Raw genomic sequence first — 25,767 nt, 5'->3', positions numbered from 1 at the left:
GTCAACCTTCTTCTTGGCCCCCAAGAAGGAGGCCGGCGTGTAGCGTCCAGTACTGAACTTAAAACCCCTCAACAGGTTCATACGTCCGAAACGTTTCCACATGGAAACGATACGGACTATTCTCGAATCGATCATAGCGCCAGCGTGGGTGGCCAGTATAGACCTGAAAGACGCGTACTTTCACGTACCGATCAGGCCGGAGCACCGCAAATTCCTACGTTTCCATTACAAAAATATACTGTACGAATTTGTGGTGCTCCCGTTCGGGCTGTCCGTTTCTCCGCGGGTGTTCACCCGGATCGTGAAGACGATCGGGGCGGCACTGCGGCGACGAGGGATCATGATATTCATGTACCTCGAAGATTGGCTAGTAGTGGGTCGTTCGCGGGGGGAGACGGAAGCGGCGCTCCAACTAACGTGGCACCTTGCTTCCGACCTCGGATTTCTCATCAACACCAAGAAATCCCATCCAGTCCCCTCGCAGGTTCCCACCTTGGTTCCCCCGGCTCGTCCGGCTCTTGGTTCACCGCCTGGTAATTCTACCGAGGCGGGCCGATCTCCTTTATCAGCCCAGCTCGGGAATCAGTCACCAGGCTCCGGGGGATCTTCACCTGACGTGCTGTGTATTGTCACGTGATCCCTCTGCTCAGCAGGTCTTTCGCGACGAGCTGCAACAATTGCAGCCCAGTCCCGCAGAGCCTCAACCAGAAAGGTGTACGATAGCCGACTACGCCATTTCTTTAAATGGTGTAGACGGCAATCCATTCATCCCCCCAATACTTCTGTAGGGGAAGTGGGGGATTTCCTCCTATACCTTTTTAACAGTGGGCTCACGACGGACACGGTCAAAAATTATCGATCGGCCATTGCCGCGATCCATTAGGGGTTTCCGGACGGTTCTTCCGTTTCCGGCAACCCTGCAATTAGCCAACTGATCAAGGGGATGTTTAATACTCGTCCCCCAGTACGCACATTAATCCCTTCTTGGGACCTCTTCAGTGTACTATCCACACTTGCGAAGGCTCCTTTTGAACCAATGGATTGCTCAACTTTGTTACAACTCTCCATCAAAGTAGCTTTTCTGTTGGCTGTCGCTATGTCCCGACGACGTAGCGAACTACACTCATTATCGGTGCAGACATGACACATCCAGTGGGAACCGGGGGGTGTCCGCCTGATCCCTACGGCAGGTTTTCTTGCAAAGAAAAATTCGGAAGCTTTTACGCCCCCAGACATCTTTGTCCCGGACATCAAGTCTTTTTCGACCGAGACAAACGACAAACTTTGGTGCCCAGTTCGAGCACTTAAGTGGTATGTCAACCGAACGAAGTCACTTCGTACGGGACACGGAAAATTGTTCATCACAACGACCCTGCCCTATGGGCCGGCGTCCTGCGATACAATCACCCGCTGGATCGTGACAGCCATTCGTTCCGTACCGGGCGGCTGGCCAGCGACCGAGGGACCCATTCGAGCGCATGAGGTCAGGAGAGTGTCCACCTCGTGGGCCTTTTTTAAGGGTGTCCCCCTAGGTGACATCGTCAAGGCAGCCTGCTGGAAGAACCCTAACACGTTCTCCGAGTGCTACCTGAAGGATGTCCTCCAGGCAGATGGCAAGGCTGGAAGAAAGTGCTGAAGGCGGCCAGTCGAGCCTCACAGAAGCACTAACGGGTGAGCATAGAAATATATATTAAGTCTAATGAGGTGTACCTATCATGTGTTTATCCCCATAATGGTGACACCCCCCTGACCTTTTGCACACAAGCTTTATGGGTTCCACCTATGAGGTGAAGCCTAGAACGTCTGGGGTTTTGGTTTTTGTTTTGTGTTGTTTGCCTTCGGACACGCCTCATGTCCTACACCCCTGTAGACATACGGTAATTCGCATACTTACTCGGTGCGAGTCTATGCATAGGTAGTATTCGCTCTACAGGTAAGTAGAGTGATGTAGACTCCCCCCCCCCCCCCCCCACAGTAGTGTGGTTGGGGTCTACGAGCGAATACTTGTAGAGCACCCCTCCCTCCTTCCCCACTATACTCGATTCCTTGAGTGCTTACGCAGGTAACGCTTGAGAAAAAGAGGATGCTAACGTAGTGCGCATGTCACATTGTGTGTAAAACTCTTAGCAAATTGCCTGCCGGCATAGGGAACAATGCATAGGTAGTATTCGCTCTACAGGTAAGTATTCGCTCGTAGACCCCAACCACACTACTGTTGGGGGGGGGGGGGGGAAGTAGGAGTACCGGTACAAAAAAAAAACCCACTGGTTTTTATTGCAAATACACATTTTCTGACCAGTAACAAAAATGCAGATGTGTATCAAAGCAAGGCATGTAGTACCGGTACATCTATATATATAAGAGAGAGTTTAACTCGGCCTCCGAGACGATGTTTGCTCATGAAAGGATCCGAGACCGCGGGCTCCCGCGGCGCCAAAATTGCTCCACGTTCGTGGAAAAATGCAGAGGGTGTCTTCCGCAGGGTTGGACACTTCGGGTCGTCCTTATTTTCCCGTACGGACCGGCGATCCGTTTCGTCGATTTTTCGTGACTGCGTTTTGCGCAGGAATTTGCCGTCGTGTGCGCTTTCACGTTGACTGCCTGGCCGCCCCCTATGCTGGCTTTTCTGCGTGTCTAGACTGTGCGAGGTCAGCGGCTTCGACGTAGGGGTTTCGTTTACGTGTTCTACTTGGCTGTGTAGCAAAAGTGTTCACCAAACGGTAGCATGGGGTGACCTTGGCAAAATATTTTTTGTCCATGGTGCGTGGCCACCAAGTGTCCCTATTCTTTCATATGCTTCGCTTGCTGCCCCTGCGCCGAGTGCAACGAATACTCAGAATGACTACACATTAGCATGCTTTGCGCGGTCTGACCAATCGCAAGTCTACACTGTGTACTTCCGGGCTCTGCGTAAAACCATCGATGGCAACGCGTACTGCAGCCTGCTCCACACCCTGGAAACGAAGTTGGGTCTATGGTTCTCAGTATTGCACAAGCATGTGACGTCGCGTGATAGAATGCTGTTGCTTCCATAATGTGTTTACAGCTCCATGCTTCCACCACCAAGGCTGAGCGTTGTGAGTTCGCTGCCCACCACGTATAATTCAGTGTCGCGTTATGATTTCGGGGTCCTGTTTGGGATCAACGAAGGATCGATGCATTGCTTCAAATGTCGCGATCTTAAACGCAGTCACAAAAAAAAATCGACGAAAAAGTGTCCAACCCGGCGGAAGACACCCTCCACATTTTTCCACGGACTTGGAGCCATTTTGGCGTCGCGTGAGACCGCGGTCTCGGATCCTTTCAGGAGCAAACATTTCTCGGAGGCCGAGTAAAACTTGCTCTTATATAGATGGTTGAACCAAGTTGAATAAAAGTTGAATCGACTTTTTCCTCGCAGACGTTCTCGCAAATTGTAAGAAGTTCAAGTTTACGTTTGTTGAAGAGTCCAATACTGAAACTTAATTATGACCTTCCTCCATGATTCAGACCGTTTGTAATTTTATGGTAACACTCAACATTTTCATTTCAAACGACACCACGTTAGTTATTGCATTATTCGGGGAAGAAAAAGTGGGCCACTTTTTCTTCCCCGAAAAAAAAATTGTAGCCTACAATAATGATTCAATTGCTCAGAATACATGTAGCTGATTAAATTACTCCAAACTCGAAACTTTAAAAGATGATCTTTTGCTCAAATTGGTTTTAGTGGTCAGAAATTGCCTCAGATCACACCACAGAAATTGCTTTTATAACTGCCTTTCTCCTCAACTATATCTCCCATTTACATTTAATACCACATTTTGCTCTTATATAGATGATTGAACCAACTTGAATAAAAGTTGAATCAACTTTTTCCTTGCAGACGGTACGAAGTTCAAGTTTACGTTCATGACGTTTGTTGAAGAGTCCAATACTGAAACTTAATTATGACCTTTCTCCATGATTCAGACCGTTTGTAATGTTATGGTAACACTCAACACTTCCATTTCAAATGACACCTTCATGTTTTATTGCATTATGAATTATTGTCAAAACTGTACAATCAGCCTTCGCCTGTGTACTACGGTAACCTTTTCATTACGTTTTCCCACAAATGCAACTGCCTCACAAAATGCCATTTTAACAGACAAACGGGAACATTTTACAGACAGTTGCCATGGTGCACAATTATCAATTGCGTAAGTCGACAGGGGACAGGGGGGACCCCCTCCCCCTCCCATTTTAAAGCAGGGGACATTGTTTGGTACCCCCCCCCCCCACTTTTTCTTCCCCGAATAAAAATTGTAGCCTACTATAATGATTCTATTGCTCAGAATACACGTACCTGATTCAATTACTCCAAACTCAAAACTTTAAAAGATGATCTTTTGCTGAAATTGGTTTTAGTGGTCAGAAATTGCCTCAGATCACACCACAGAAATTGCTTTTCTATAACTGCATGTCTTTTCAACTATATCCCCCATTTACATTAAACTCCCCACATTTTCATCCCCAACACAATACGCCCTACCCGATCTATGATCGGGTAAATCAGCTTGTGTACTATAAATGAGGAACTTGTTTCCTCTTCTGATTTTAAACTTGTCGGTTTGACAATTCAGTGTGATGTGATATTTTTCAAGCTGATAATAATTTTCAAGTAATTCTCAAACAGCAAGGTTTGTCCAGTATCCATACAATCAAAGAGGAACATGCTTGGAAGAAGACAGAACATGAATAAGTGATTGAATCCATCGTTAATTCTCTGGTGTATTATTAATGGGAGCCTCAAAAGCTGCTGTTTCAAAAGCGGTTGCTGTTTGCAAGAAGGAGAGTTTATAAAATAGTGCATTTACTTCTATTTTTTCCCTCAGTTTCAGAAAGGAGATATTTCCACGCTTTGAAAGCATGCTTGAGTACATGTATTGTGTCATAACACATATGAGGCTGCATGAAACAAAAATCCTGAAGGATTCTAATTTACCTTTCCATATATTCCAGGCATCTCCTCGAAATATCACATATAATATTTCATTGTTAAAATACAATGACATATTAATTATGCATTTACATGTAGCTGAGAACCGCATATCCTGAAAACTGGCATGTTTTATTATGAAATGACATACATGTAGATGTAAAGTTGCTGTTGTGAACATGCCAATTTCAGAGAGAGAGAATATCTTACTTCAACTCTTTAGACAAATCCGGCGACTGCCATTTTCTGCGGTGGTGCAAGGTTCGTGTGAGTCACGCTCAGGTAGTGTGCATGCACTTCAGGCTCCTTCGGCCAATAGGAATACCAAAATGCGCGTGCGCCTCATCTTGGAGAAGGCGTGCAGCATACGCGTGAGCGCGACGTCATCACAGACACTTAAAAGCATCTAACTCTGGTCACCAGATTCCACTATAGGCATCAAGCCTTGTTTAAAGTAATAGTGGCTAGGCTTTAACTTCATCAGTCCTTCAAAATCATCTTACATTTATTGGAGGATTGGAAGGATCAATGGGTGGGGAATGTGAAGGGGAGGTGTAGGTGTGATAAGGGATTACCCTCTCATGCCACAACACTGAAAATGGATTTTTGCTCTTAAGTGAGTGCACTTACATGTACATGTATTGACAAATTGTGCCGTGTGTCATGTGGTTGAGTTAGCCCAGGTGGACTCCCTTTCCTCCCTACGTAACGGAGGGAGTCCAGGGTATAAAGTGCTCAAAACCGGGCGAAAAAATTTATGACCAGTATTTTCAATATTTTTGCCTTGTTGGAGAAGCTAATTTTTACGTCGTAGTATTCTATGTAGCCTTATCTATTGGGCCGCTGGGTTCAGAAATTCCATATGCGATGCTGACCGACCTTAATCTGGAAAATAAACTCGAAAGCAACGTTAAACTTGTACGTGTTTGTAGGCTCTTTTCTGTTTTCATCAGTTTCTCACCGCCGAGTCTATTCTAGTCGTACATGATGTACGTCTGTGCAGCGTGTAGTCTGGTTCCGTAGACCGGACAATTATTCTCGACGCTCATATCACGTCTGGTCCGGGGGCCAGACTATGCAGCATGAATATGCAGTGCGCACGCGCGATTTGCTTAGTAACCACCCTCATACGCACGCGCACTTACTTGAAGGCGCGGTCGCTAATCCAATGACCGAGCGTGTTTTCGCGCCAGTTACCAGAAACACGTTTCGGCTTTGGTCATTGGTTGAGCGTTTTCCTGACATCGGTTGGCTGGAGTGACGTCACGGTTCCAACCAAAGCTAAACAAATGAGGGCGCTAGCGTGCGTGCGCGCTTTCGTACGCACGTACATTGTACATGAATAAACTGATGAAAAGAGACTACAAACATGTACAAGTTTAACGTTGCTTTAGAGTTTATTTTCCTGATTAATGTCGGTCAGCATCACATATGGAATTCCTGAACCCAGCGGCCCAATAGGTAAGGACACATAGAGAATGTAGGCGTGAAATAAACTTCTGTAACGAGGTAAAACGTAACAAAAATCTGTTCCAAATTGTGGGTGGTCTTATGTAGAGAATTCTCATCCTGGACGTAAGTCGTAATGCAATGAAGACTTCGGCGAACACATTTTTATGCACAATATTTACCTGAGGTAATGTACTCCTTGTCACATCTTTACAATGAGCTCTTTACCTTTTCTCTGTCCTTTGATTTATAGTCTGGTTGGAAAGACAACCATTTGGCCTTCATGAATGAGCTGAAAAATCTGCAAGCATCCAGTCTAACCGGCCTGGGTCAGGCTCTCAAGACGACCTTTGACCTTGTGAACATCAACCGATTGTACTCTGGTATTGACAATTATGGACAGGTAAAAAAAAAAGTGATTGTTTTATTTGCAGAATATGACTAGGATAAGGAAACAGATATCAAGTACCGGTACCATTTTGTTGTAGTCTTGATAAAGATATTTTCTTCAGAAAGTTGTGAGCATTTTTATTCAGTATTCATGGTACCGGTATTTGTCATCATAAAATTGAATTTAGTTCTTTCTTGACCAAGATGAAAGTGGCATTAACATAAACACATGATGTAAGTGCTATCAGAAATAAAGTTATCATTTTGTTATATATCTTGAATGATATGAACATTTGCATTTAACCCTAAAAGGGCCATGGGGGGGGGGTATATTGGCCATCGAGTGACGAAAAATTTTGAAACTCAGTACATGCATAGAGCAACTCTTCCTAAACATACCCTAGAAATTTCATGATTATAGGTCAAAGGGTTTTGGAATTATGGCTAATTAATTATTCATATGTACGAATGGCAATTCTGCTCCGTGTACACGACGTATTTATGGGAAAATTCAGTCAGTTTTCACGGCGCATAGCGCCGTAAAATTTTTCGCTACGCAGCAACCCGTGGTCCGATTTTTATGTTTTTGGTATCAAAAGATGCGGAAAGCTCAAGGCTAAAAAGTCATAACAGCTCGGGTCGTGAATACATTTTTTTAGAGGCTATCGCAGAAAATGTTGAGGGGGGGGGGGGCGGCCCCCCCGGCCCTTTTAGGGTTAAGTTAGGAAAATCTGTTAAATTTGGTATCACACACATACTCATAAACAACAAGTTCATTGATGAATGGTGTACTATTTTTTTTCCTTGGCGTGGGGGTGGAGGGAGGTGCGGGGGGGGGGGTGTTTCATAAATACCCTGGCACATTAAGGTTGAAGACCTACGTCTACATTGTACTGACCGTGCTCTTCAACAGATTCAACTTTCTTTCTCCCAGCAAATTGTCACCTTGTATGTTTAATTTTGAGGGAAAAATGTCTATTGTGGATGATATGGCAAGCCTTTGAGGAAGGTTTTTTTATTGAGGGTTGCTTTTGCGCACAAACTGATCTATTGTAGACTGGTTCCTGGTCCCTACATTGTCAATTCTGATAGGAGGGTGCAGTAATAACTCTTCCATGCCAGAGTTGAACCAGGCCGCAAATAATTCAAAACTAATGATTGTGCCAATTTTTATTCAAATAAAAACAAAGTTGATTTCAGGCCGTAGAAATGAGGTCAGTCTGGTAACCAGAAGCAGAAGTATTTAAATTTTTTGTTTGGCCTAAGCACATATGTGTTAGGCCAGGCAGAAAAAAAAGAAAATAAAAATATCCAAGAATAACGTTTCTGTGAATTTTTTTCCCTTGATCGTGTTTTTGTTGGGTTCCTATTCCTAAGACTTATTCAAATTGGATTCGTCGACATGAAATGACCACCAAAGTCTTATTGTGTTTCACTGCTTTTTCAGGGTCGCAATCCATTCTACCTTGAGCCAGCAATGATTATTGCAATTACAGACGGGCATAGACTGACAAACAACAACAGCGTACAAGATGAGGTAAATTGTAGTTGGATTTTGAAAAAAAAATAGTTTAAATTGATGTCAGTTTTGATGACCAAAAAATCAGGGGCAGGTTTTGATAATATTCATGCAGTAATGGAAGGACCAAGACATTCTGTTGGAGCACTTTCACCCATTGCCAGTAAAAACCTCGCTTGTATACTGAACACGCTTTAATGGACTTACTATAATGGATGCCTTTGCGCATCGGCTATCCAACCAACTTCAGGATATGAAAATCCTTAATCCAAGGTAATTTAGAAAAATAACAGAAAATTGATATTGAGTTTGAGTTTGTATATGGGTCATTCCACCGGGTTGGGGAACAAAGTGTGACATATGACCATATTAAGAAAAGCATGAATGCCTTGCTAGCAGTTGCTCTACATAATATTTGTTGTTGGGTGTTTCACTACTGCAGAAAGTTTGAAATCATTTCAATGTATTTTGCCAAAAATATGAGCAAAAAATGTCATTTTGGATGTAACATTGACACCGTGTCAGTGTTGCGTCCACATATGACATTTGTATCTTTTTTTAAATTTCTGCCAAATATTACCCAAATTTACTTTGCGTACTTCTTACTATAGATGCAACACAATAAGAAAAGCTTTTGTTATGGTAGTCAGACATCAAATGGAGCAGAAATGATAGCTTGTTTGTGTGGATGTAACATTTACACGGTGTAAACCCAAATGTCACACTTCCATTGAGTGATTTTTACACCGTTACATCCACACTTGAGGTATTGTTTCTGCCATATTTGAACCCTGACTATACCAAAACAAAAGTTTTTCTTGGTGCTTAGGTGTCCAGTTGTAAATATGCAATGTCAGTTTGGGTAACATTTTACATACGTGTAAAATATGGCCAAAAATGAATTTTTGGATGTAACATTGACACGGTGTCAATGTTACATCCGAATTAATACATTTTTGCTCATATTTTTGTCAAAGTACTTTCAAATGATTTCAAACTTTCTCAAATATTAAAACACCCTAAGACAAATATTATGTTAAGCAATTGTTTAGAATGCATTGATACTTTTAATAATATAACCAAATATATGGATGTAACATGCACTGCTTCCCAACCCGGTGGAATGACCCATATTTCATCCTATTTTCTATAGTTTCTGTTTTTGGAGTGATTTTGTCTAAATCCTTTGAATCCTTTTCATGCCATTTGGAAGTTGAGAGGATTTTGAAAGATTTTGGAAATACGGCCCAGCCACATTACTGAACATAGGGCTTGATTTTCACCTGTTTGTTCAAGTACATGTACAAAGAACGAGGTATAAGATTACTGCACAGTGCTGAATTTTGGAGGATTCGCAAGGTTCCTCTCAAAATAAATGCACAAGGAGGTAGGTTAATAATCATTTACTTTGTAAATGTGTATTCAAAAACGCCAGGAATAGCTGTGCAGTCTATTGACAATTGCAAAATAGGGGCATTTCTTCTTATGTTGTCTTTTTTTCCCCGTACATGTTAGTTATCACTGCCAATGAGCATGGCCATACCCGGCAGTGAACTGACCAAAGAGCCCTTTCGCTGGGACCAGCGTCTCTTTTCCCTGGTGCTCCGTATACCCGGCACTGCTCCCTTGGACAACGACCGCAGTGGGTCTATGGTTAGTGTGGATGGCTCGCCAATCAATGCCATGTGCGAAGTGACAGGAGGTGAGCTGACAATGCACAACATGGAGAATACCAGAGCTGGTTCAATAGGAACATCACACACATTGAACTGGTTCAGTAGGAACATCACACACATTGAACTGGTTCAATAGGAACATCACACACATTGAACTGGTTCAGTAGGAACATCAGACACATTGAACTGGTTCAATAGGAACATCAGACACATTGAACTGGTTCAATAGAAACATCAGACACATTGAACTGGTTCAATAGGAACATCAGACACATTTCCAGTCAAGAAAGCTGGTCCAAATTTGTGCGCACCTTTATAAAATGGCATGTTCTTTGTTTATCATTCATAGGGAACACAGTAAAGTGAAAGCACATTCCCAAAAGGATGCTTACCTTTGTAACAGGAAAGATGAATTTTTTCAGATGTTCTTTTTTTAAACTTGAGTGTTGTTATCTTTTTAGGTCGTTCTTACGCCGTGACCTCTATGAAGACCCTCAACCAGTGTCTGGAGTCCCTGGTGCAGAAGGTACAGAATGGGGTCGTGGTCAACTTTGAAAAGGTCGGGTCTGATCCTGTCTCGCAATCAAACGATGGTAGGTTTATGAACCCTAAATGATTTTTCCACAATCTGTGATTTTATTTAAATTATAATTTCGAAGAAAATTTGAGGAAAAGGAGATGAAAACTCTCCGTAAAAATTATCACGAGCGTAGTTAAATCTCTTTCACCACTTGTAAATGGGGTGTTTCTACGGTAGAAACACACAAACGTACCAGACATTTGGACCCTGCATTTTGGGCAACAGACTGCTTTTATTCTTGGTCTGCAATACTGCATACAAGTTGACCTTGAAAACTAGTGAGATTTTATGGGAATACGGTACATGTGGGCACATAGTGCTCTACAAAGTGTGTTACACTTTCCTCTTTTTTGTGCATTTATTTTATTTCCTGGTTGGGCCTATCTCGTCCAAGGCAAAGCATGCGTTCTGTGAAAAAAGGAAGTCATAATATACAATCTCGACTTACTGAAAATATTGCAAGTTGATGACTAAAGTAAAATGGAATAAAAAGAAATATTGACCTCAACGGTTCACTCAAGTGCAAACAATTGCAAACAAAACAATTGTTCAGTGAGCATGGCCATGATCCTTTTTGATAAACACAAATCAGTTTTGAAATCCGGAGTTGAGTGTGGTTTGTTCTTGGGTTTGTAGTCAAACTACACCTGTCGGGTCAAAGGTCACCGATGCCGCAAGAAGGGGAAGGGCCAGTTAATGGTTTCGTCCCTGGCAACGCACTGTCAAACAATAAATTATCCGAATCGGGTGAGTAGCTGGTGCCATGTCTTGCTAAGTGTCAGTCAGTGGTGTGTCGTGGCATGAAAGACGAGGCTGATCGTCTGGTTACCATACCTTTTGTTCTCGTACCCTCCCTTCCCACTTGCTGATTGGATAATACTGTAGTATTCAAAATAGTTTGTTCAAAGTATGAAACATTGGCAAATGATTTTCCTTTTTTGGTAGTAAGCAAACAGCATTTATCATGGCATTAGCTTGAACAGATTTTTGCTGAATGTTGAAGTCGAATCCTTTTCCAAGTCCAGCAGTTTTTCAACTGGTACAGTAGAATTAAACCTTAGAAACTGAACACAGTGGTCCTAGTATGTGAGTTTTGATTGTTGGTAGAATATGAGTACATGCATTTGGATTGAGAGGTATGCTTTAAATATTTAATAATTTTCAAAAGGACACGAGTTGCAAGTATTGGTACCGGTACATGTCTTTCATATCTGTGTTTAAGCTATGTGTCCAAATATTCCAATTTCCACTCACTTGTATATTGAGTCAACACAGCTTTGATGGCTAGGTCTCGTGTTTATTTTTCCTTTCATTCAGAATTTTGAGAAAATGCAGACTGTATTTAATTTTGAGTGGGGGATTATCTGGAAACCCATTGGGCTTATATACATGTACATACCGGTATGTATCTGTCACACATAGAAATGCAGGCGTGATTACTTCATTTAACCTTACATGTTCAGTATATTTTGGGATTCAGAAGAGGATTTGACTACAGCTTACCTGTATGTAATAGAACTAAAGATTGTGCTGTGTGGACTACTCAGGCGAGCCAGTGAAGAACGCATCATGGGCATGCAATAGTTCTTGCATGCGTATGATACAGCACACATCCAATTTTAATCCCCGTGGCTGTAAGCCAGAGGGGGATATTGTGATAGTGTATTCCTTCTGTGTGTATGTCTGTATGCATGTGTGTGCCAACCTTACCATCTTTATGTGGACTTGATAACAAAATGGGTCCACATAACGCAGGTTGTGTGAACGTTATGTGAACTCAGCCAGGTCCACATAAGGTAATGCCCTCTCTGGAAAACAGGTTTAGAGGCATATTTGGGTTAGGGTCATCTGTATTTCAAAATATGGCCGTGGGACTTCTGACTGGTTTTGTGCTAGAGGGTCACATGTGGTGAAAGCACATTTAAACCAGCACATTGTCCTTAAGAGTGCCCTCTTTTGAACATGGATGGAGTCCATTGTTTTTAGCTTTGGCATACGTGTTGTACAGGAATGATAGTAGTCAAGGTACATGTAGATTAGTGCAAACAGTTCAAGATAAAATGTCCAAAATTGTCCAAAGAGTACATGCATGATTGGCATTGTAACAGTGCTCAAGCCAACATGGCATTTCTTTTTTCTCTCCTTATTTACTGCAGTATCCAGTTTCTGCTCTAATAGATACATGTACAGTGTACATGTTTATAGATTCTTTTACATGTTGGTGCATTGTATCATAACCATGCTAGATGCAATGTTGTATTGTGTTGCTGAATTTGTGATTGTTGGCCGTGTCTTCGTAAAGTGTGCTTGTCACATTGTAAAAGTTTGCATCTTTCAAGTCCAAATTTATTTTTTTGTGCATGGGAGAAAACGGGAGTTGAAATGCTAATTAGTGCATGGATCCAGAAAAAATAGAGAAGTAATTCGGTCTCGGTCTCGAGACCGGTCTCGAGACCACTTTTTGCTGGTCTCGGTCTCGGTCTCGGTCTCGGAAGCTGTGGTCTCGGTCTTGGTCTCGGTCTTGGTCCCCTTTGGTCTCGATATTTTGGCTGGTCTCGGGTCGAGACCGGCAATATGTAGCTTTTACAGCTCGATCGATTACTTTTTGTTCACTTCGTTCAGTACAATTGATAGTTAAAACATTTGCTAGCCCGTAGATCAAGCTTGTTTATATCGCGGTCGGTTTGGACTCGACTGCACGTTGGAAAGTCTCCAAAGTACATGTAAAGCTGCAGCAGTACCAGTCACTGAACGATTTGGAACAAGTTCGGCATTTATCTGTTGAGTCGGGCACATAAAGCAAAGAATAAACTTGTAACAATTTACGCAATAAGGGTCAACCATTTTCGGGGATTGTGTAGTTTAGCCCACCCCTGTGGGCGTAATCACTCGCATTTTGTATTCTGATAATAAATGAGGTGCTTCAAATTGGTTATATTTTCGACCCCACACAATGATCTCTTTAATTTGGGACAGTATTTTGAAGAAAAAGTAAATTTTTCTACCTGATTTTCCAACATTGAACTCACACACTCTTACCAGTTACCACTCATGTTGCCATGAGAGTGTATGATGAGACCCCATTTTCTGGCTGCTCAGTTTGCAGTACCCCATTATTCCTCAAAAATTAAAATTCCATTCAGAAAAAAAATTTAAAATCCATATCTGGCACATTCTGGCTACCACCTCGCAACTTGCGGGTCTACATGTACAAGTCCACATTCTATGACAGAAATTTAAAAATTGATTCAACATTTTCTAGCTCCCATTTTTTAAAATCAAGTACACAAGTCTTGTTAGAAGTTAAGTCCTATATTTATTTTAGGAAAAAAGAGGCACAATGTAAAATTAAAATTGCATCTTTAAATATCCGTTAGAAGTCATAGCTGAAACCAAGGGGTGACTGTTGAGTTTAGGATCCGAGTTCCTATAACAGATGAAACATCTACCTTTAACTTTTACTTTTGTCACGACTGGGTGCAGCCCATATTTCTTAAGTATAACTACTTTTTGCTCAAGTAAGGTGTCATGTATCAATTTGTCAACACTGCCACTGGTCAAAATTTTGGTCTGTAATCTTTGTGAATAGAAAGGTTACAGGTTTCAACTATAATAACGTGTCTTGTGTTTTTATTTCGACTATTGTTATTTATTATCAGCGGTCTCGGTCTTGGTCTCGGTCTCGGACCATATTGGTCTCGGTCTCGGTCCGCCTTGAAGGGGCTGGTCTCGGTCTCGGTCTCGGTCTCGAATCTTCAGGTCTCGGTCTTGGTCTCGGTCTCGGACTATCCGGTCTCGACTACAACACTGGCACAAACATGACAAACCGGGGACAACACAGTCTGTCATTATACAAGATGCTGTACTGCACACACAAGATCTGCCTGAACCTATTATTAAATATCAAAGAGCATGCAACCTGTAGACACAGAATTTCCTTATCATATTGATGCAACAGTAGAAATCTCTATTTGACATCAAGAATATATACATCCAGACTGTGAATTGTCTGTCGTTAGTACCTGTACAACTTTTCTGCTAGCCTTTTGCCAGCGTCCCAAAGTGGCTCTTAACAGCTGTAAGATTTTCATTCAAGTATAGTGTTGAAAAAAGAGGGTTTAACCATCCTTTTTAAATTTAATTTTCCAGAATCAAACGATGGTAAATCCCAGGCTCAGAACGGCACTATCTCGTCAAACCTAGCAGTGCCGAATATCAACAACAACGCCCGCCTCAACACGGCATCCCCGGTTCCTGACAACTCATGGCACAACTGTCGCAAGTTGATCTATGTCCGTCCAAATCCCAAGACAGGACTGCCCCTAGGCCACTGGCCTATTCCAGAATCCTTCTGGCCTGATGTCAATGCTCCAACCCTTGTGAGTGTTTTTTGGGTCACTTTTTTAATGAGTAGTGTTATAGTTGAGACCATCACAACTCATCTAGTTCATCACACGTCAGTTATATCAGAAATCATCCTGCCCCATGTCCAGTCTAAAACTATTCAAACGAATGTAAAAGAAAACATTTCTTGGTTTTGTTCATCCCCTGTTACTTGTCACTAGACTTGTGAGTTAATTTAGGATTTACTTGTGAATGGACTTGTGATGGACTCTGTTACAAAATGTAACCTAGATACAAAATATGCATAGTTCTTTGTGTAAGGGTTTTTCAGTTCGCCACTTGCATTTCCAAAAGCTAGCTTAATTGTTTGAAACGTTTTTGCAAAAACTGTTATAAGTAATTTTTGCCACATGGACTATTAGTATTTTCATCACTTACATCAGAATCATCCCAGTCCACAATTTAGAGATTTCAAAACACACTGGTCATAACCACAAGGGGCAGGTTCCCACAGTCCTGGAAAATCCTGGCATGTATAACTATCATGGAAAGTCACTTAGAGTCATGGCATCTTGTTATTTTACGAAGAGTCATGGAAACTTGCCTCGGTGTGATGACTGGCCAGTGTATTGTAAATAGGCTTCTAAGATGCCAAAACAGCACAGTATGTGCTCATGAAAAGCCCTAATTTTGTCCTGGAAAAGTCATGGAATTTCGTAATATTTCTGTGGGAACCCTGCCTAGGATTGCATATCTTGGGTTATGATCACCATGTGCATGAAGACGCATTCATTCTAGGCAAAAGCACATGTAGTTTACAAATAATTTATCAGAGTCTAAATTAATCTTCTGTTTCGCTGTTCAGCATAGATTAAATGCCAGTGATGGAAATTTGACTCTCAAATTGGTGCTGCACATGGTACATGTATGTTTGAGAGTAGTGACATTTGCCAGTGATGGCAAAGGATATTTAGATAATCTTCTTTCACAGCTCTTGTGATATTTAATTTATTGCATGCTTAAATGTATGACATTATCTTTTAAAAATCTTTTAATTAGTAACAAAAATATTCCAACACAGCAACCACGGGACGCTCAGCCTGCTGTGAAATTCATGTGCACAAACTGTGAGCCGATGCTACTGGACAACCTTCCCTTTGACAAATACGAGCTGGAACCATCACCTTTGACCCAGTACATACTGGAGAGGAGAAACCCAAACGTTTGCTGGCAGGTAAACAAAGTGCAAAGCTACTTTTCTGCATGTGTATTGGCCCTTGTAATGCTATTCTGAAGATAGCTTTGAATACAACGCTGTGTACTGCCCCTTGGAGTCACAGCCCATGCTCCGAAGGACTACAGCTTTGATTTTGATGTAACTTCCAGGTTTTGTGGTTATGTTAATAAGAATGAGCAGCTTACCATCAGACAAGATCTGATTGGCTCTTGATTGGGCACACAACGCTGTTTAATACATCCTATATAAAGTACATGTAAGTGCACAACTCTGGTTTTGTGAACGTTTGCTTTCTAAATGTGAAAGGATGAGGAAAGCAGGTGGACTTGTAAAATGCACTTCAGTTCAATAATTATGTACCATTCACAATCTACCAATGGAGAATGTACATGCACACAGCAGTTGCAATAAATTTATGTTGGTCTTGGAGTCAGTTTTTGTGTCGTTCCATGTTTTATTGATTTTTAAGTGATAGCACAAATGATGTGCAAATTTTGCTTTGTACAGTGGTGGTGCCTTTAGTCTGTTGCCTATTGGATGGTTTGTTGTCAGCTGAGATTTTTAGCTTACTTTCAACCAAGCAATGAAACGTAGGTAAGATGGGCCTTGTCTGTTCCTTGTGCAACCCTCGTTCCTTCCACCCTGCCACAGGTCTTCGTCTCCAACAGCGGTCGTAACTCGGAGCTTGGTCATCCCTTTGGCTACCTCAAAGCCAGCTCCAATCTGACTGCAGTCAACCTGTTCATTATGCCCTACAATTACCCAGTACTGCTGCCGCTCCTAGATGATCTCTTCAAGGTCCATCGGCTGAAGCCCACCCTTGTGTGGCGGCAAGCCTTTGAGACATACCTGCGTGAGGTGCCAAGCTACTATGCGGGGGTGAGGTTCATTGGATTTTTTGTTTGAGTTGTGGAATTTGTACCAATAGTATGAATAATTTAGGCTTTGGCGCCTTCAAAAATTTAAGTGCTTGAGCACAGTAGTCAAACCTTGAGAAGACCTATTTTTTCATGTGAAAAACACCATATCTTAGTAATAATAATAATAATAATAATAAGAATTACTCTTTTCGCCCCAGTAGGGTGACTTTCCCATAGACTTGTGCACAAACCTTAACTGTCACCTAACCCAAGTTTACCTTATGTTTTTTTCCACGAAATTTAGTATTTATACTAATTGGACCATGAGGAATCGATCTAGATGGTTAGCGACAGCAAAATTCCTTGTCCTAAGGGTCGTTTTCATAAAAGGGCGACAGTCATTTTGTCGCCTCAATAAGGTGTATCGCCCTATTGTGGACGGAGTTTGCAAAACCTGTCGCCCTATTACAGTAATAGTAGTAATAACACGATTTATAGCGCGCATTTTTGCAAGTATCAATGTAAAATTAAGACACAGTGCTTCTGCAAGTATATAGTTATCTCACAAGCGCAAGTATCACACAAATGAAGCAGTGCATCTGTGTTCCATATTCCACAAGGCTGAGGGCTGATGTCATGTGGAACACAGACCAGGAGTGTTAGTGAGAGGACAACTTTATCTTCAAGCAAACTTGACGCATCTGTAAAGATGGAACATGTATGCTATGGTTGAATTGCAGTGGTTGTATCATTGCACATGCATGCAGCAGGAAATAAGTGCACATCTTAGAATAGCTTGTGATACACACCATGCAATATAGATCTATAGTGCAATAGGGGATAATGCCACGCTCTTGGTGCCATGGATATACCTGTTAGGATCTAGGATTCAAGTTTTGCTTGAAGATAATCACTGATACTGTTACTTCACCATGCAAAGCCTTTAATCTGATATTACACCAATAATGATCTTTTTGATGAGACATTGCACAAACAGTTTGGCCAAGTTTGTTGTGCAGACATATTAATTTATTCTAACATGCTCGAGTTCAAACGTACATGTATACTGGGGCAGGCGGCAGCATTTCTAAAGTGGCTTAACATTAATAGATGTGCTAAACGTTTACAAAATTAAACACAAAGCTCAATGCTAAGACTCATTACTCTAATAATTGTTTTGAACAAGTAATGACACTTTACAGATGCTCATTAATAGCCTTATTATGTCTCTTTCAATTCTAAAGCATTGATAAAAAAAATAACGGGGTCGAAAAAGAACATTGCAAAATACTCCTACAAAACTCTTCTTTGCTTCTGCTGGTAGCCCCTGAAGATAGCCCTGCGACGGATGGGTGCCCCCAACGTCATCCCTGATGGCATGGAGAACTGCCTGAGCTACACTGTGGTCACCTACCTCAAGCGTCTCAAGCAGCAGTCCAAGGTGGAGGCTGACCGCATGGCTGCCATGATTGCCAAGAAGCAGAAACTCAGTGACGTCGGTGTCAAAGTTACACCAAGGTATAGGTTGCTGCTATATCCTTTCATTGAGGTACTGCATAGTGAAAATAGTGTTTGCATAAAAAAGCCCCATGGTACTTCAAATGGAAATATAATGATCGAAGAGAAGCTATAAACTAGAACACAATGGTAAAGTTTTAGATGAATCTTATTTTAGAACCTCACTAACAGTGATGATAGTATTATGTGATATCTGAAAGTAGTATTGTGCAGCCATTTTACTTAGATCTCTTTCATGGAGCAAAAGTTGTTTAAAAAGAGTGTTGCTGAGTGTTACATGTAACAGTAACACCCATAAAAGTGTACAGTGCTGGTTGCAGTTTGGAGTGGTGTAGAAAGTAACAGGTATGATGGTTTGTTGCAGTAAAGGAAATGATGGCTTAATACTCTTAGTATATGTATTAACACCATAACGTTGTACGTGGCTTGTCTACTACAGGTCCCAGATGCCTTCACTAGCTGCCCGCAAGGACTTTCAACAGCTACTGCAGGCTATCACAGGAGAGACAGTCAGTATGAGGCCTGACAGCAACATCACTGAGTTCCCAGGCTACACGCTGCATGTTAAAGACCGCAGCATACGCCCCCGCACCTACCGCAACCCCTTTGACATCCCTCGTAAGGAGCTCCTGGACCAGCTAGTTCGTATGCGTACAAATTTCCTGCAGCTGGCCCTGTCCAAGTCAGCCAGATTTATGAACGAAGGTAAGTTTGAGGTCATTCACAAGTCAAATTCTGTTACATCACAGGTCACATCACACATGGCAGATTATTACACACTATAACAAATGACCACAAGTCACTTGACGGGTCAACAAGTCAGGTCACAAATAACGTGGATGAACAATTAAGCAGGCCTCAGGTCAACCTGCGATTTGCTTGCGCCATGACGGAACCGTCAGCATCAAGCAGAAAAGTAATGCTCAGGTCACAAAACTGAGAAATCGTGTGATTCTCTTGAAACAAACGACATCCAGTCGCAAAATAATCACAACCATGCTCATGTCACCCATGACGCGACGATCCACCATGATTCAACAGCAAAGACAATCACATGACTGCTTTAAAAATAAGGAAATAATTATGTGCTTGGCCGGTACGGCTCAAACCATTATCAGCGCCCATTCCCCTGATGCGGTCTTAAATGTACTTGTATTCCCATTCACAAATACCTTTGAGTCAAAAAGTCGACACAAGTCAAAAATTATACACTTCCAACGATTTTGTTGGATAGTTTTACTTCATTGTTTTTTAAACACTCCTCTAGCTATGATATGGAATATCCTCTCACAAGTGTTAAACAATCTCCTTATAGGGTGATTGACGCGCGCCTGGTGTGTACTGCGTGATGTTGCGCAGAACATGGAGCACCGGTGTAGTGTGCTGATTGGCTACACAATGAAAAAGGATGATCTTGATGCGTGCAGGACGCGTGAGGACGTCGCGATGTCTACTCTTGCGACTGTTGATTTTTTGAGCACCGACTAATTCCAATAGTCTTAATATCGTCGCAGTTACACTCAGGTTGCAATAAATCGGCTGAAAAGTCAGTCGCCGACTGATCTGTGTCGTCGCAAGATCAACCTGAGGCCGGCTTTAGAAAGGAATGCCTTGTCACATTCCTAGTTAGTCACTTGATGTGAGACTGCATGACTTGTGGTTGATTAATGATGACTTGTGATAACTTGATTGCAACGTCGTTAGAGGGAGAGTGGAAGGGCCCGTGTAATAAAAAATGAAAAATAGACCTTGATAGCCAATTAATTTTGATATCTAGTCTTTGTATTGCCAATTTAAATGCTGATGCAGAGATTCATGTTAAGGAGTGAGATGGTGATATTATCTTAGAAAGAGGCTTCTTTCTTAAGCACAACAATCTGCCTTACTGGTTGTTTTATTGAGGTCAATTCTCTGCCTTTTACTGGTCCCAGAGGGCTAGTATTGTGTCCTTGTAGCTGTGTGTCTGATTGACTGACTCACTATCAGTGTGACTTACACTGGCCTATCTTACTTCATGACTGTCACTTGTGACTAAGACTGGTGTGGGACTAGCTTTACTAGGCTTCCCTAACTTCTTGTTTCTGTCTTGATTTTGTTAATTAGAGCATGCTACTCTGCATTTATGCACTGCTACACTGTGTTACATCTCAAATTCACAATGTGTTTAGAAAATGCTTAAACAGTAATAGAGTTCCTGAAATGGCTTTTTTGCAACGGTGGCCTCGGGTGTCGGCAAATAACATAGACTTCCTAAAATGTTTTTAAAAAATGCATATAAAGTACAACCCATTAAGGTGCCCATTTTTTTGATACAGTCCAGATATGGATATTTGCACAAAATGCGGGTTGTTGTGTAATGTTATATATATATGTTTTCAGTTTATCTTACTTGGTTCCTGTAACAGACACTGTGCACAGTATTCCCATGGCAGAGATGGGTAACTACCAGGAGTACCTGAAGCGAATGCCCAGCCCACTCCGAGAGGCTGACCCTGCCCCCGCCCGGCTCCACACCTTCGGTAACCCCTTCAAGCTGGCCTCAGATAAGGACAAGGTGAGTTTAACAGGAAGAGAAGGTGGCATTGTGATGGCCTGCTCACTAGATGACAGCCTTGTGTGAAGGACAACACAATGTGTGCATTGAGTACACTCGACCATTTTCCATCTGAGTGTACATGGACCCCGTGTGTGTTTAAGTGACAGTTGGTTCATACTCGGCCCAAATGTGAATGCAAAGTTTGTATGTCATGGTAAAAAGTCGTGCTCCAAAATTGATACAATTCCAGCATATATCATTCTTAATGTGTAGAGATGTTGAATTTGCTTCAATAAACTGGCCTACTTGTTGAGGTGTTAAAACTTTTTCCGTTGGCAGCAAAAGTTCATGGTGGATGAGGCAGATGTAAACGAGGCCATGACAGGACCACAGCAACAGCAGCAGCGTCGAAGACTGAGCAGTGACTCACCGCCAGGCTCACCAGCTGCCAAGCGAGCAAGGAGTCCAGCCACTGCACCCCCTAGTCGCAGGCCAACCTCCCCTGGGGTACAGGGAGGAATCATCTTGAAGAAACCCTTGGCACAGCTGATACAGTCAAAACAGAAGGCAGTTTCAAATGCAGCAGCATCAGGTAGGCTTCACTTGAGTGCCAATGATTTAATATCACAGAGGGCACTCTTTCAAGAACAAAGAAAGCCTATTTTGAGACGGCACTTAACAGGCATGGTAGCAGGGTACATTTCTTGCATAAATGTTTGTAAGGAAACAGTTTTAATTCATAGAACCACTGACACTTCATCTTTTCAATTTTAAACTTGGATACTTTTTGTGGTGGTGTTCAGGTGTTCAGATAAACACAAGGTTCAGTGAGTAGTGCCATTTCAGTTGTAAAAAATAACTGTGCAGCCTAGCCATGAAAATGAAAGCTGTGATTGTTGCATCAGTAACATTGCCAAGATAAACTGGTGACTTGGCCATGTCTCTCAAAATAAGGGACTCAAAATAAGGGATGCCATTAGCAATGGTGAAGACTGACCCAGTTGGCACGTTTGGCTGTGAGTGATTCCGAGTGATTTCTGATGGTTATTGTGAGGACGGTCAGACAGCAGACTGTTCATAGTTCACAGCCGCAGTTTTCATGCTTGTTGCTTTCACTGGTTTGGCTATAATTCATGATGCTGGGTTCTATTAGTTATCCCACAAGCTCCAGTGGAACACAGAATGATGTAGTGTGTAGTAGTTTTTAGACACTCCCTTCAAATATTGGTAACTTAAGCATTAATGTAGGTTTGCTGTATGATTTAAAATAATCAACAGTTCTGTGAATGGAAAACTGGTTCAAAGGTTTTCCTGTTGTAGACATTAGCAATTTGGATGAGACCTTTAATCAATTTGAATTCTTGCAGGATCACTGATGCCAGCAGTTGAAACAAAACCATCATCAGAACCTGTCATTCAAGAGAACTCTATCAACCTGCCAATGAACATTGCCACTGAACCTGCGAGTCAAAACAATGCCAAGGACGTGGAGTTTGAGCAGCACCCCCTGCCAGAATCAGAACTGACCAATCATGTGGAGGTGGAGAGAACTATTCAGCCAGTCGAGAGGGAGCTTCTGGCTAGGTTGGGTTCGGCCAATAGAACAGGGATGCCGATTGGCCAACATGTCTCGCTGACTGACATTCGGACAGTGAAAAGGTCGAACAGCGAGGAAAATGTTGCAGAAATTAATTCAAAGTTAAAACAGGCCATCGTAAAAGAAGTGAGAAAACCTGGAAAAGGTAAGGAAAAGCCAGACATTAGTTTGTATCACTTTGTAATGACCCAGTAGAGGAAAGGAGAGCCCACAAACTTGTAATTGAAATTGGGGTATGATAACTGTCCAAGGTTTACAATGGTAGTGCCATTGGATTTTGCACCAAGTGGAAGATTTTGGAGAATTCAAATTATTCCCAACAATCATGCCCAGTGGCTTAGGGTAGAGAAATCATGCTAATCATATTTTTCGTATTTTATCATGAAATTGATTAACATATCACAAGTTACGTTTCTAATAAGCCATTTGCGTGTAACCTATACCCTTTGGGATTTACATTTGAAAAACGTCTGGTACAATGACTTGCTCAGAATGCTTGGCACATTTTAACTGTGAATTCTCCAGACCAAAGACACTGTTGCTAATCACATGATTTGGGGCAAGCTCTTGCATAGTTACGTAAGAGACGCTCAGCACCAATACATCGTTCACAATGGGTGAGAATGGCACAAAGACACCAGACCATGCCGGAGCTGGGGGTTGCTAGCATAAGGCTTGCCCCGAATCACGTGATACAGTAACAGTCTCTTTGGTCGGGAGAATGCTAGGTTAAAACGTGCAAAGCATTATATTAAGTCAGCGTTCCAGATTTTATTCAAATTTAACACGCAAGTGGCTTATTGGGACTGAGTATTTATTAATCATATAATACCAGATAGGTTTTTTGATCAATTTCACAAATACATAAGCTTTGAACATCATCTTTGTTTTTTTTTTCTATCAGATTTTTCCCGGCTTTTCGTCCACCTCAATGCCATCCAGGGTGACCTGGACACCAAGTACCTCTTTGTCAACAGCATCATCCGTGAGGCTGGTCGCTTCAAGCGTCGACGGCTTATCGAGCTGCTGGAGACATTTCAGCAATCCATTGTCAAGTATGAGATGAACCACGGCACTGCTGCTGCTGCCACCGCTGTAACCTCAGCCCCATCTAAGAAGAAAATGAACAGAAATCACGTTGTGGCATCCGCAGCACCGAGGTAGCACAAAGCTTTATGGGATTATTTTGTTCGTTTAATAAATATATGGGTGGTCTGGAACCTCAACCCTTGAACCGAGGTGCTAAGTAATGCAGGATTTGGACAAGGTAGACTTGTATTGTATATTGGGAGGACTAATTTAAAGTGGCAGCTGTTATTAAATGTGGCATGATATTTATGTGTGACCGCCATCTGATGTCCCTTGGCTTGTTCTGCTGAATAACAAACAATTCTATGGCTATGATCTGATGCCAATTTTATAATTGACAAATGTTATTAAAGGTTGGGAGAGAGTCTTTGGGAAAGTGTTGTACCAGGCAACAGGCAGTATGTGGGTTGACAGAATGAAACCTTCACAGTGACAAATTTAGTTGGTGGTGGTGGTCAGATGTCCCACATGCAAAATTGGTTGTTGTGAGTGGGGGGGGGGGGACAAAAGGATGTTATAATTTTGAGAATGTTCAGTTTTCATAGGGGTGGAAGATTTTCCAGTTGTCTAAAGAGACAACTGGAAAAGAAAGAAATGCTTTCTCTAGTCCGCTGTTCTCCGTTAGCTTCATGTTACTCATTCGTGTAATTTAGTAGCCTTAATTATGACACTGGATTAGCACAGAGCAACATACAACTTATTGTATTCATTTGGTCTACACTTCTTAAAAGTTTAGTGGATGTTTATGAGGCCTGCAGACTGGATATCTAATGTGTGTATTGTTTCCCACAACTGTTCCTGTATTTTATAGGCCAACTCCACAATGCCCTTTTCTGATACTTTCAATAATTTTTGCCACACATTAAATATGTCGCATCTCTTTAATCCTTACCATTCCCAAGATGGCTCTTCAAAAATGGTGTCCCTTGAGCAAGTTCAAGCAGTTCAAGCAGGCACTATATTTGTCCATAGTTCAATGAACTTTACTTGTACATGTGAATCAGTGGTGATAACTTGTACATGCGAGTCTGGTGATCAGGGCATCATTTCTACCATAAAGTGTTGTGTGAAGGTGACTGTGTGGCTAATGGCTAATGGATGTGCACACAAGTAATGGACACTTTCTCTCTCATTTGCAGCATTAGATTGTGCATTGAAGGCATGTAGGAACATTGGTAATTACCTGGAAACCAACCTACCGATTTAACCCTGACCCTCAATCCTCCAAAATCCTCCAGGCAGTTTTGGAGGATTTTGGAGGAGTGAGTTTGAATGGCAAAAAGTGGTGGTTGATTTTGGAGCATGCATTATGTCGAGTTCGTAGGCTGTACCCAGCATTGTTTATGTTCAGTCCTGCATAATTGAGCCTTGCATTATGCTCGATATCACCCGCACTGCTTCTGAGTGTCATCGGCATTAACAGTGGTTGTTGGAGGATTTTGCAGGATTGAGGCATTGGTCACCCCTCAAATGAACAAAATCAAGAAATAACGGATGATTTTGGAGGATTGAGGCTGAAACCAATTTTTACAAGGTGGCAATTGGAGGATTTTGCAGGATTGAGGATGGTTCCTAGTGAAACAGGCCTAGGGGGTTAGGTTAATGAGAAAATTCTTGCTCAAAGTGAAGGTAGTGATGGTACCAAATACCTGTGAAATTATTCTGCCTGAAATTGTATCATTCGGAAACAATCGTTGAAGGTGGTTAAAAAAGTGTGCCCAGTTGAGAGACCCAAAACAATTTGCATATGTTTTCTCCGTTTTCACAAAATGTATAGTAGCCAGTGAGCTCAAATTTCACAGGTTAGTTGTTATGCACCTACTTCAAAGTTTGAGCAATTTTGTTTCTCCAAACAAACAAAATACACAAAAGCATACGATTCTACTTGCTTTTATCCGTTATCACTGTCTGCGCAAACAACCAGACCGGCACCATATTCATCAAAAGTGCCTCAAATTAAGAAAGGGCTTTTCAGCTGACCTCGCATACAAATATCCTTTTGGGTCCGATTT

General features: G+C 41.9%; 1 protein-coding gene across 2 annotated transcripts in view; it reads left to right on the top strand.

Annotated features, from left to right (window-relative positions):
* LOC119723804 (integrator complex subunit 6-like) overlaps nucleotides 1–25,252 on the top strand; it is a 36,479-nt gene extending 11,227 nt beyond the window's left edge. The window contains exons 1-14 of one of the 2 annotated variants that reach the window (XM_038194673.1): nucleotides 1,606–1,671; nucleotides 6,663–6,812; nucleotides 8,247–8,336; nucleotides 9,834–10,020; nucleotides 10,456–10,587; nucleotides 14,724–14,953; nucleotides 16,000–16,152; nucleotides 16,807–17,034; nucleotides 18,340–18,533; nucleotides 18,973–19,238; nucleotides 20,939–21,087; nucleotides 21,409–21,661; nucleotides 22,437–22,811; nucleotides 23,571–23,830. In XM_038194673.1, the coding sequence (XP_038050601.1) occupies nucleotides 6,693–6,812; nucleotides 8,247–8,336; nucleotides 9,834–10,020; nucleotides 10,456–10,587; nucleotides 14,724–14,953; nucleotides 16,000–16,152; nucleotides 16,807–17,034; nucleotides 18,340–18,533; nucleotides 18,973–19,238; nucleotides 20,939–21,087; nucleotides 21,409–21,661; nucleotides 22,437–22,811; nucleotides 23,571–23,830 (2,637 nt within the window). In that variant the 5' untranslated portion in view covers nucleotides 1,606–1,671; nucleotides 6,663–6,692. Of the gene's footprint in view, nucleotides 1–1,605; nucleotides 1,672–6,662; nucleotides 6,813–8,246; nucleotides 8,337–9,833; nucleotides 10,021–10,455; nucleotides 10,588–14,723; nucleotides 14,954–15,999; nucleotides 16,153–16,806; nucleotides 17,035–18,339; nucleotides 18,534–18,972; nucleotides 19,239–20,938; nucleotides 21,088–21,408; nucleotides 21,662–22,436; nucleotides 22,812–23,570 lie in introns of those variants that run through there. The other variant, XM_038194672.1, reaches the window with a different exon arrangement.
* Nucleotides 25,253–25,767: the final 515 nt, after the last annotated feature.

This window comes from Patiria miniata, unplaced genomic scaffold (genome assembly GCF_015706575.1).
Source record: "Patiria miniata isolate m_02_andy unplaced genomic scaffold, ASM1570657v1 HiC_scaffold_17, whole genome shotgun sequence".
In the NCBI taxonomy this organism is placed as follows: domain Eukaryota; kingdom Metazoa; phylum Echinodermata; class Asteroidea; order Valvatida; family Asterinidae; genus Patiria; species Patiria miniata.
This window is presented reverse-complemented; position numbering and strand designations above follow the sequence as displayed.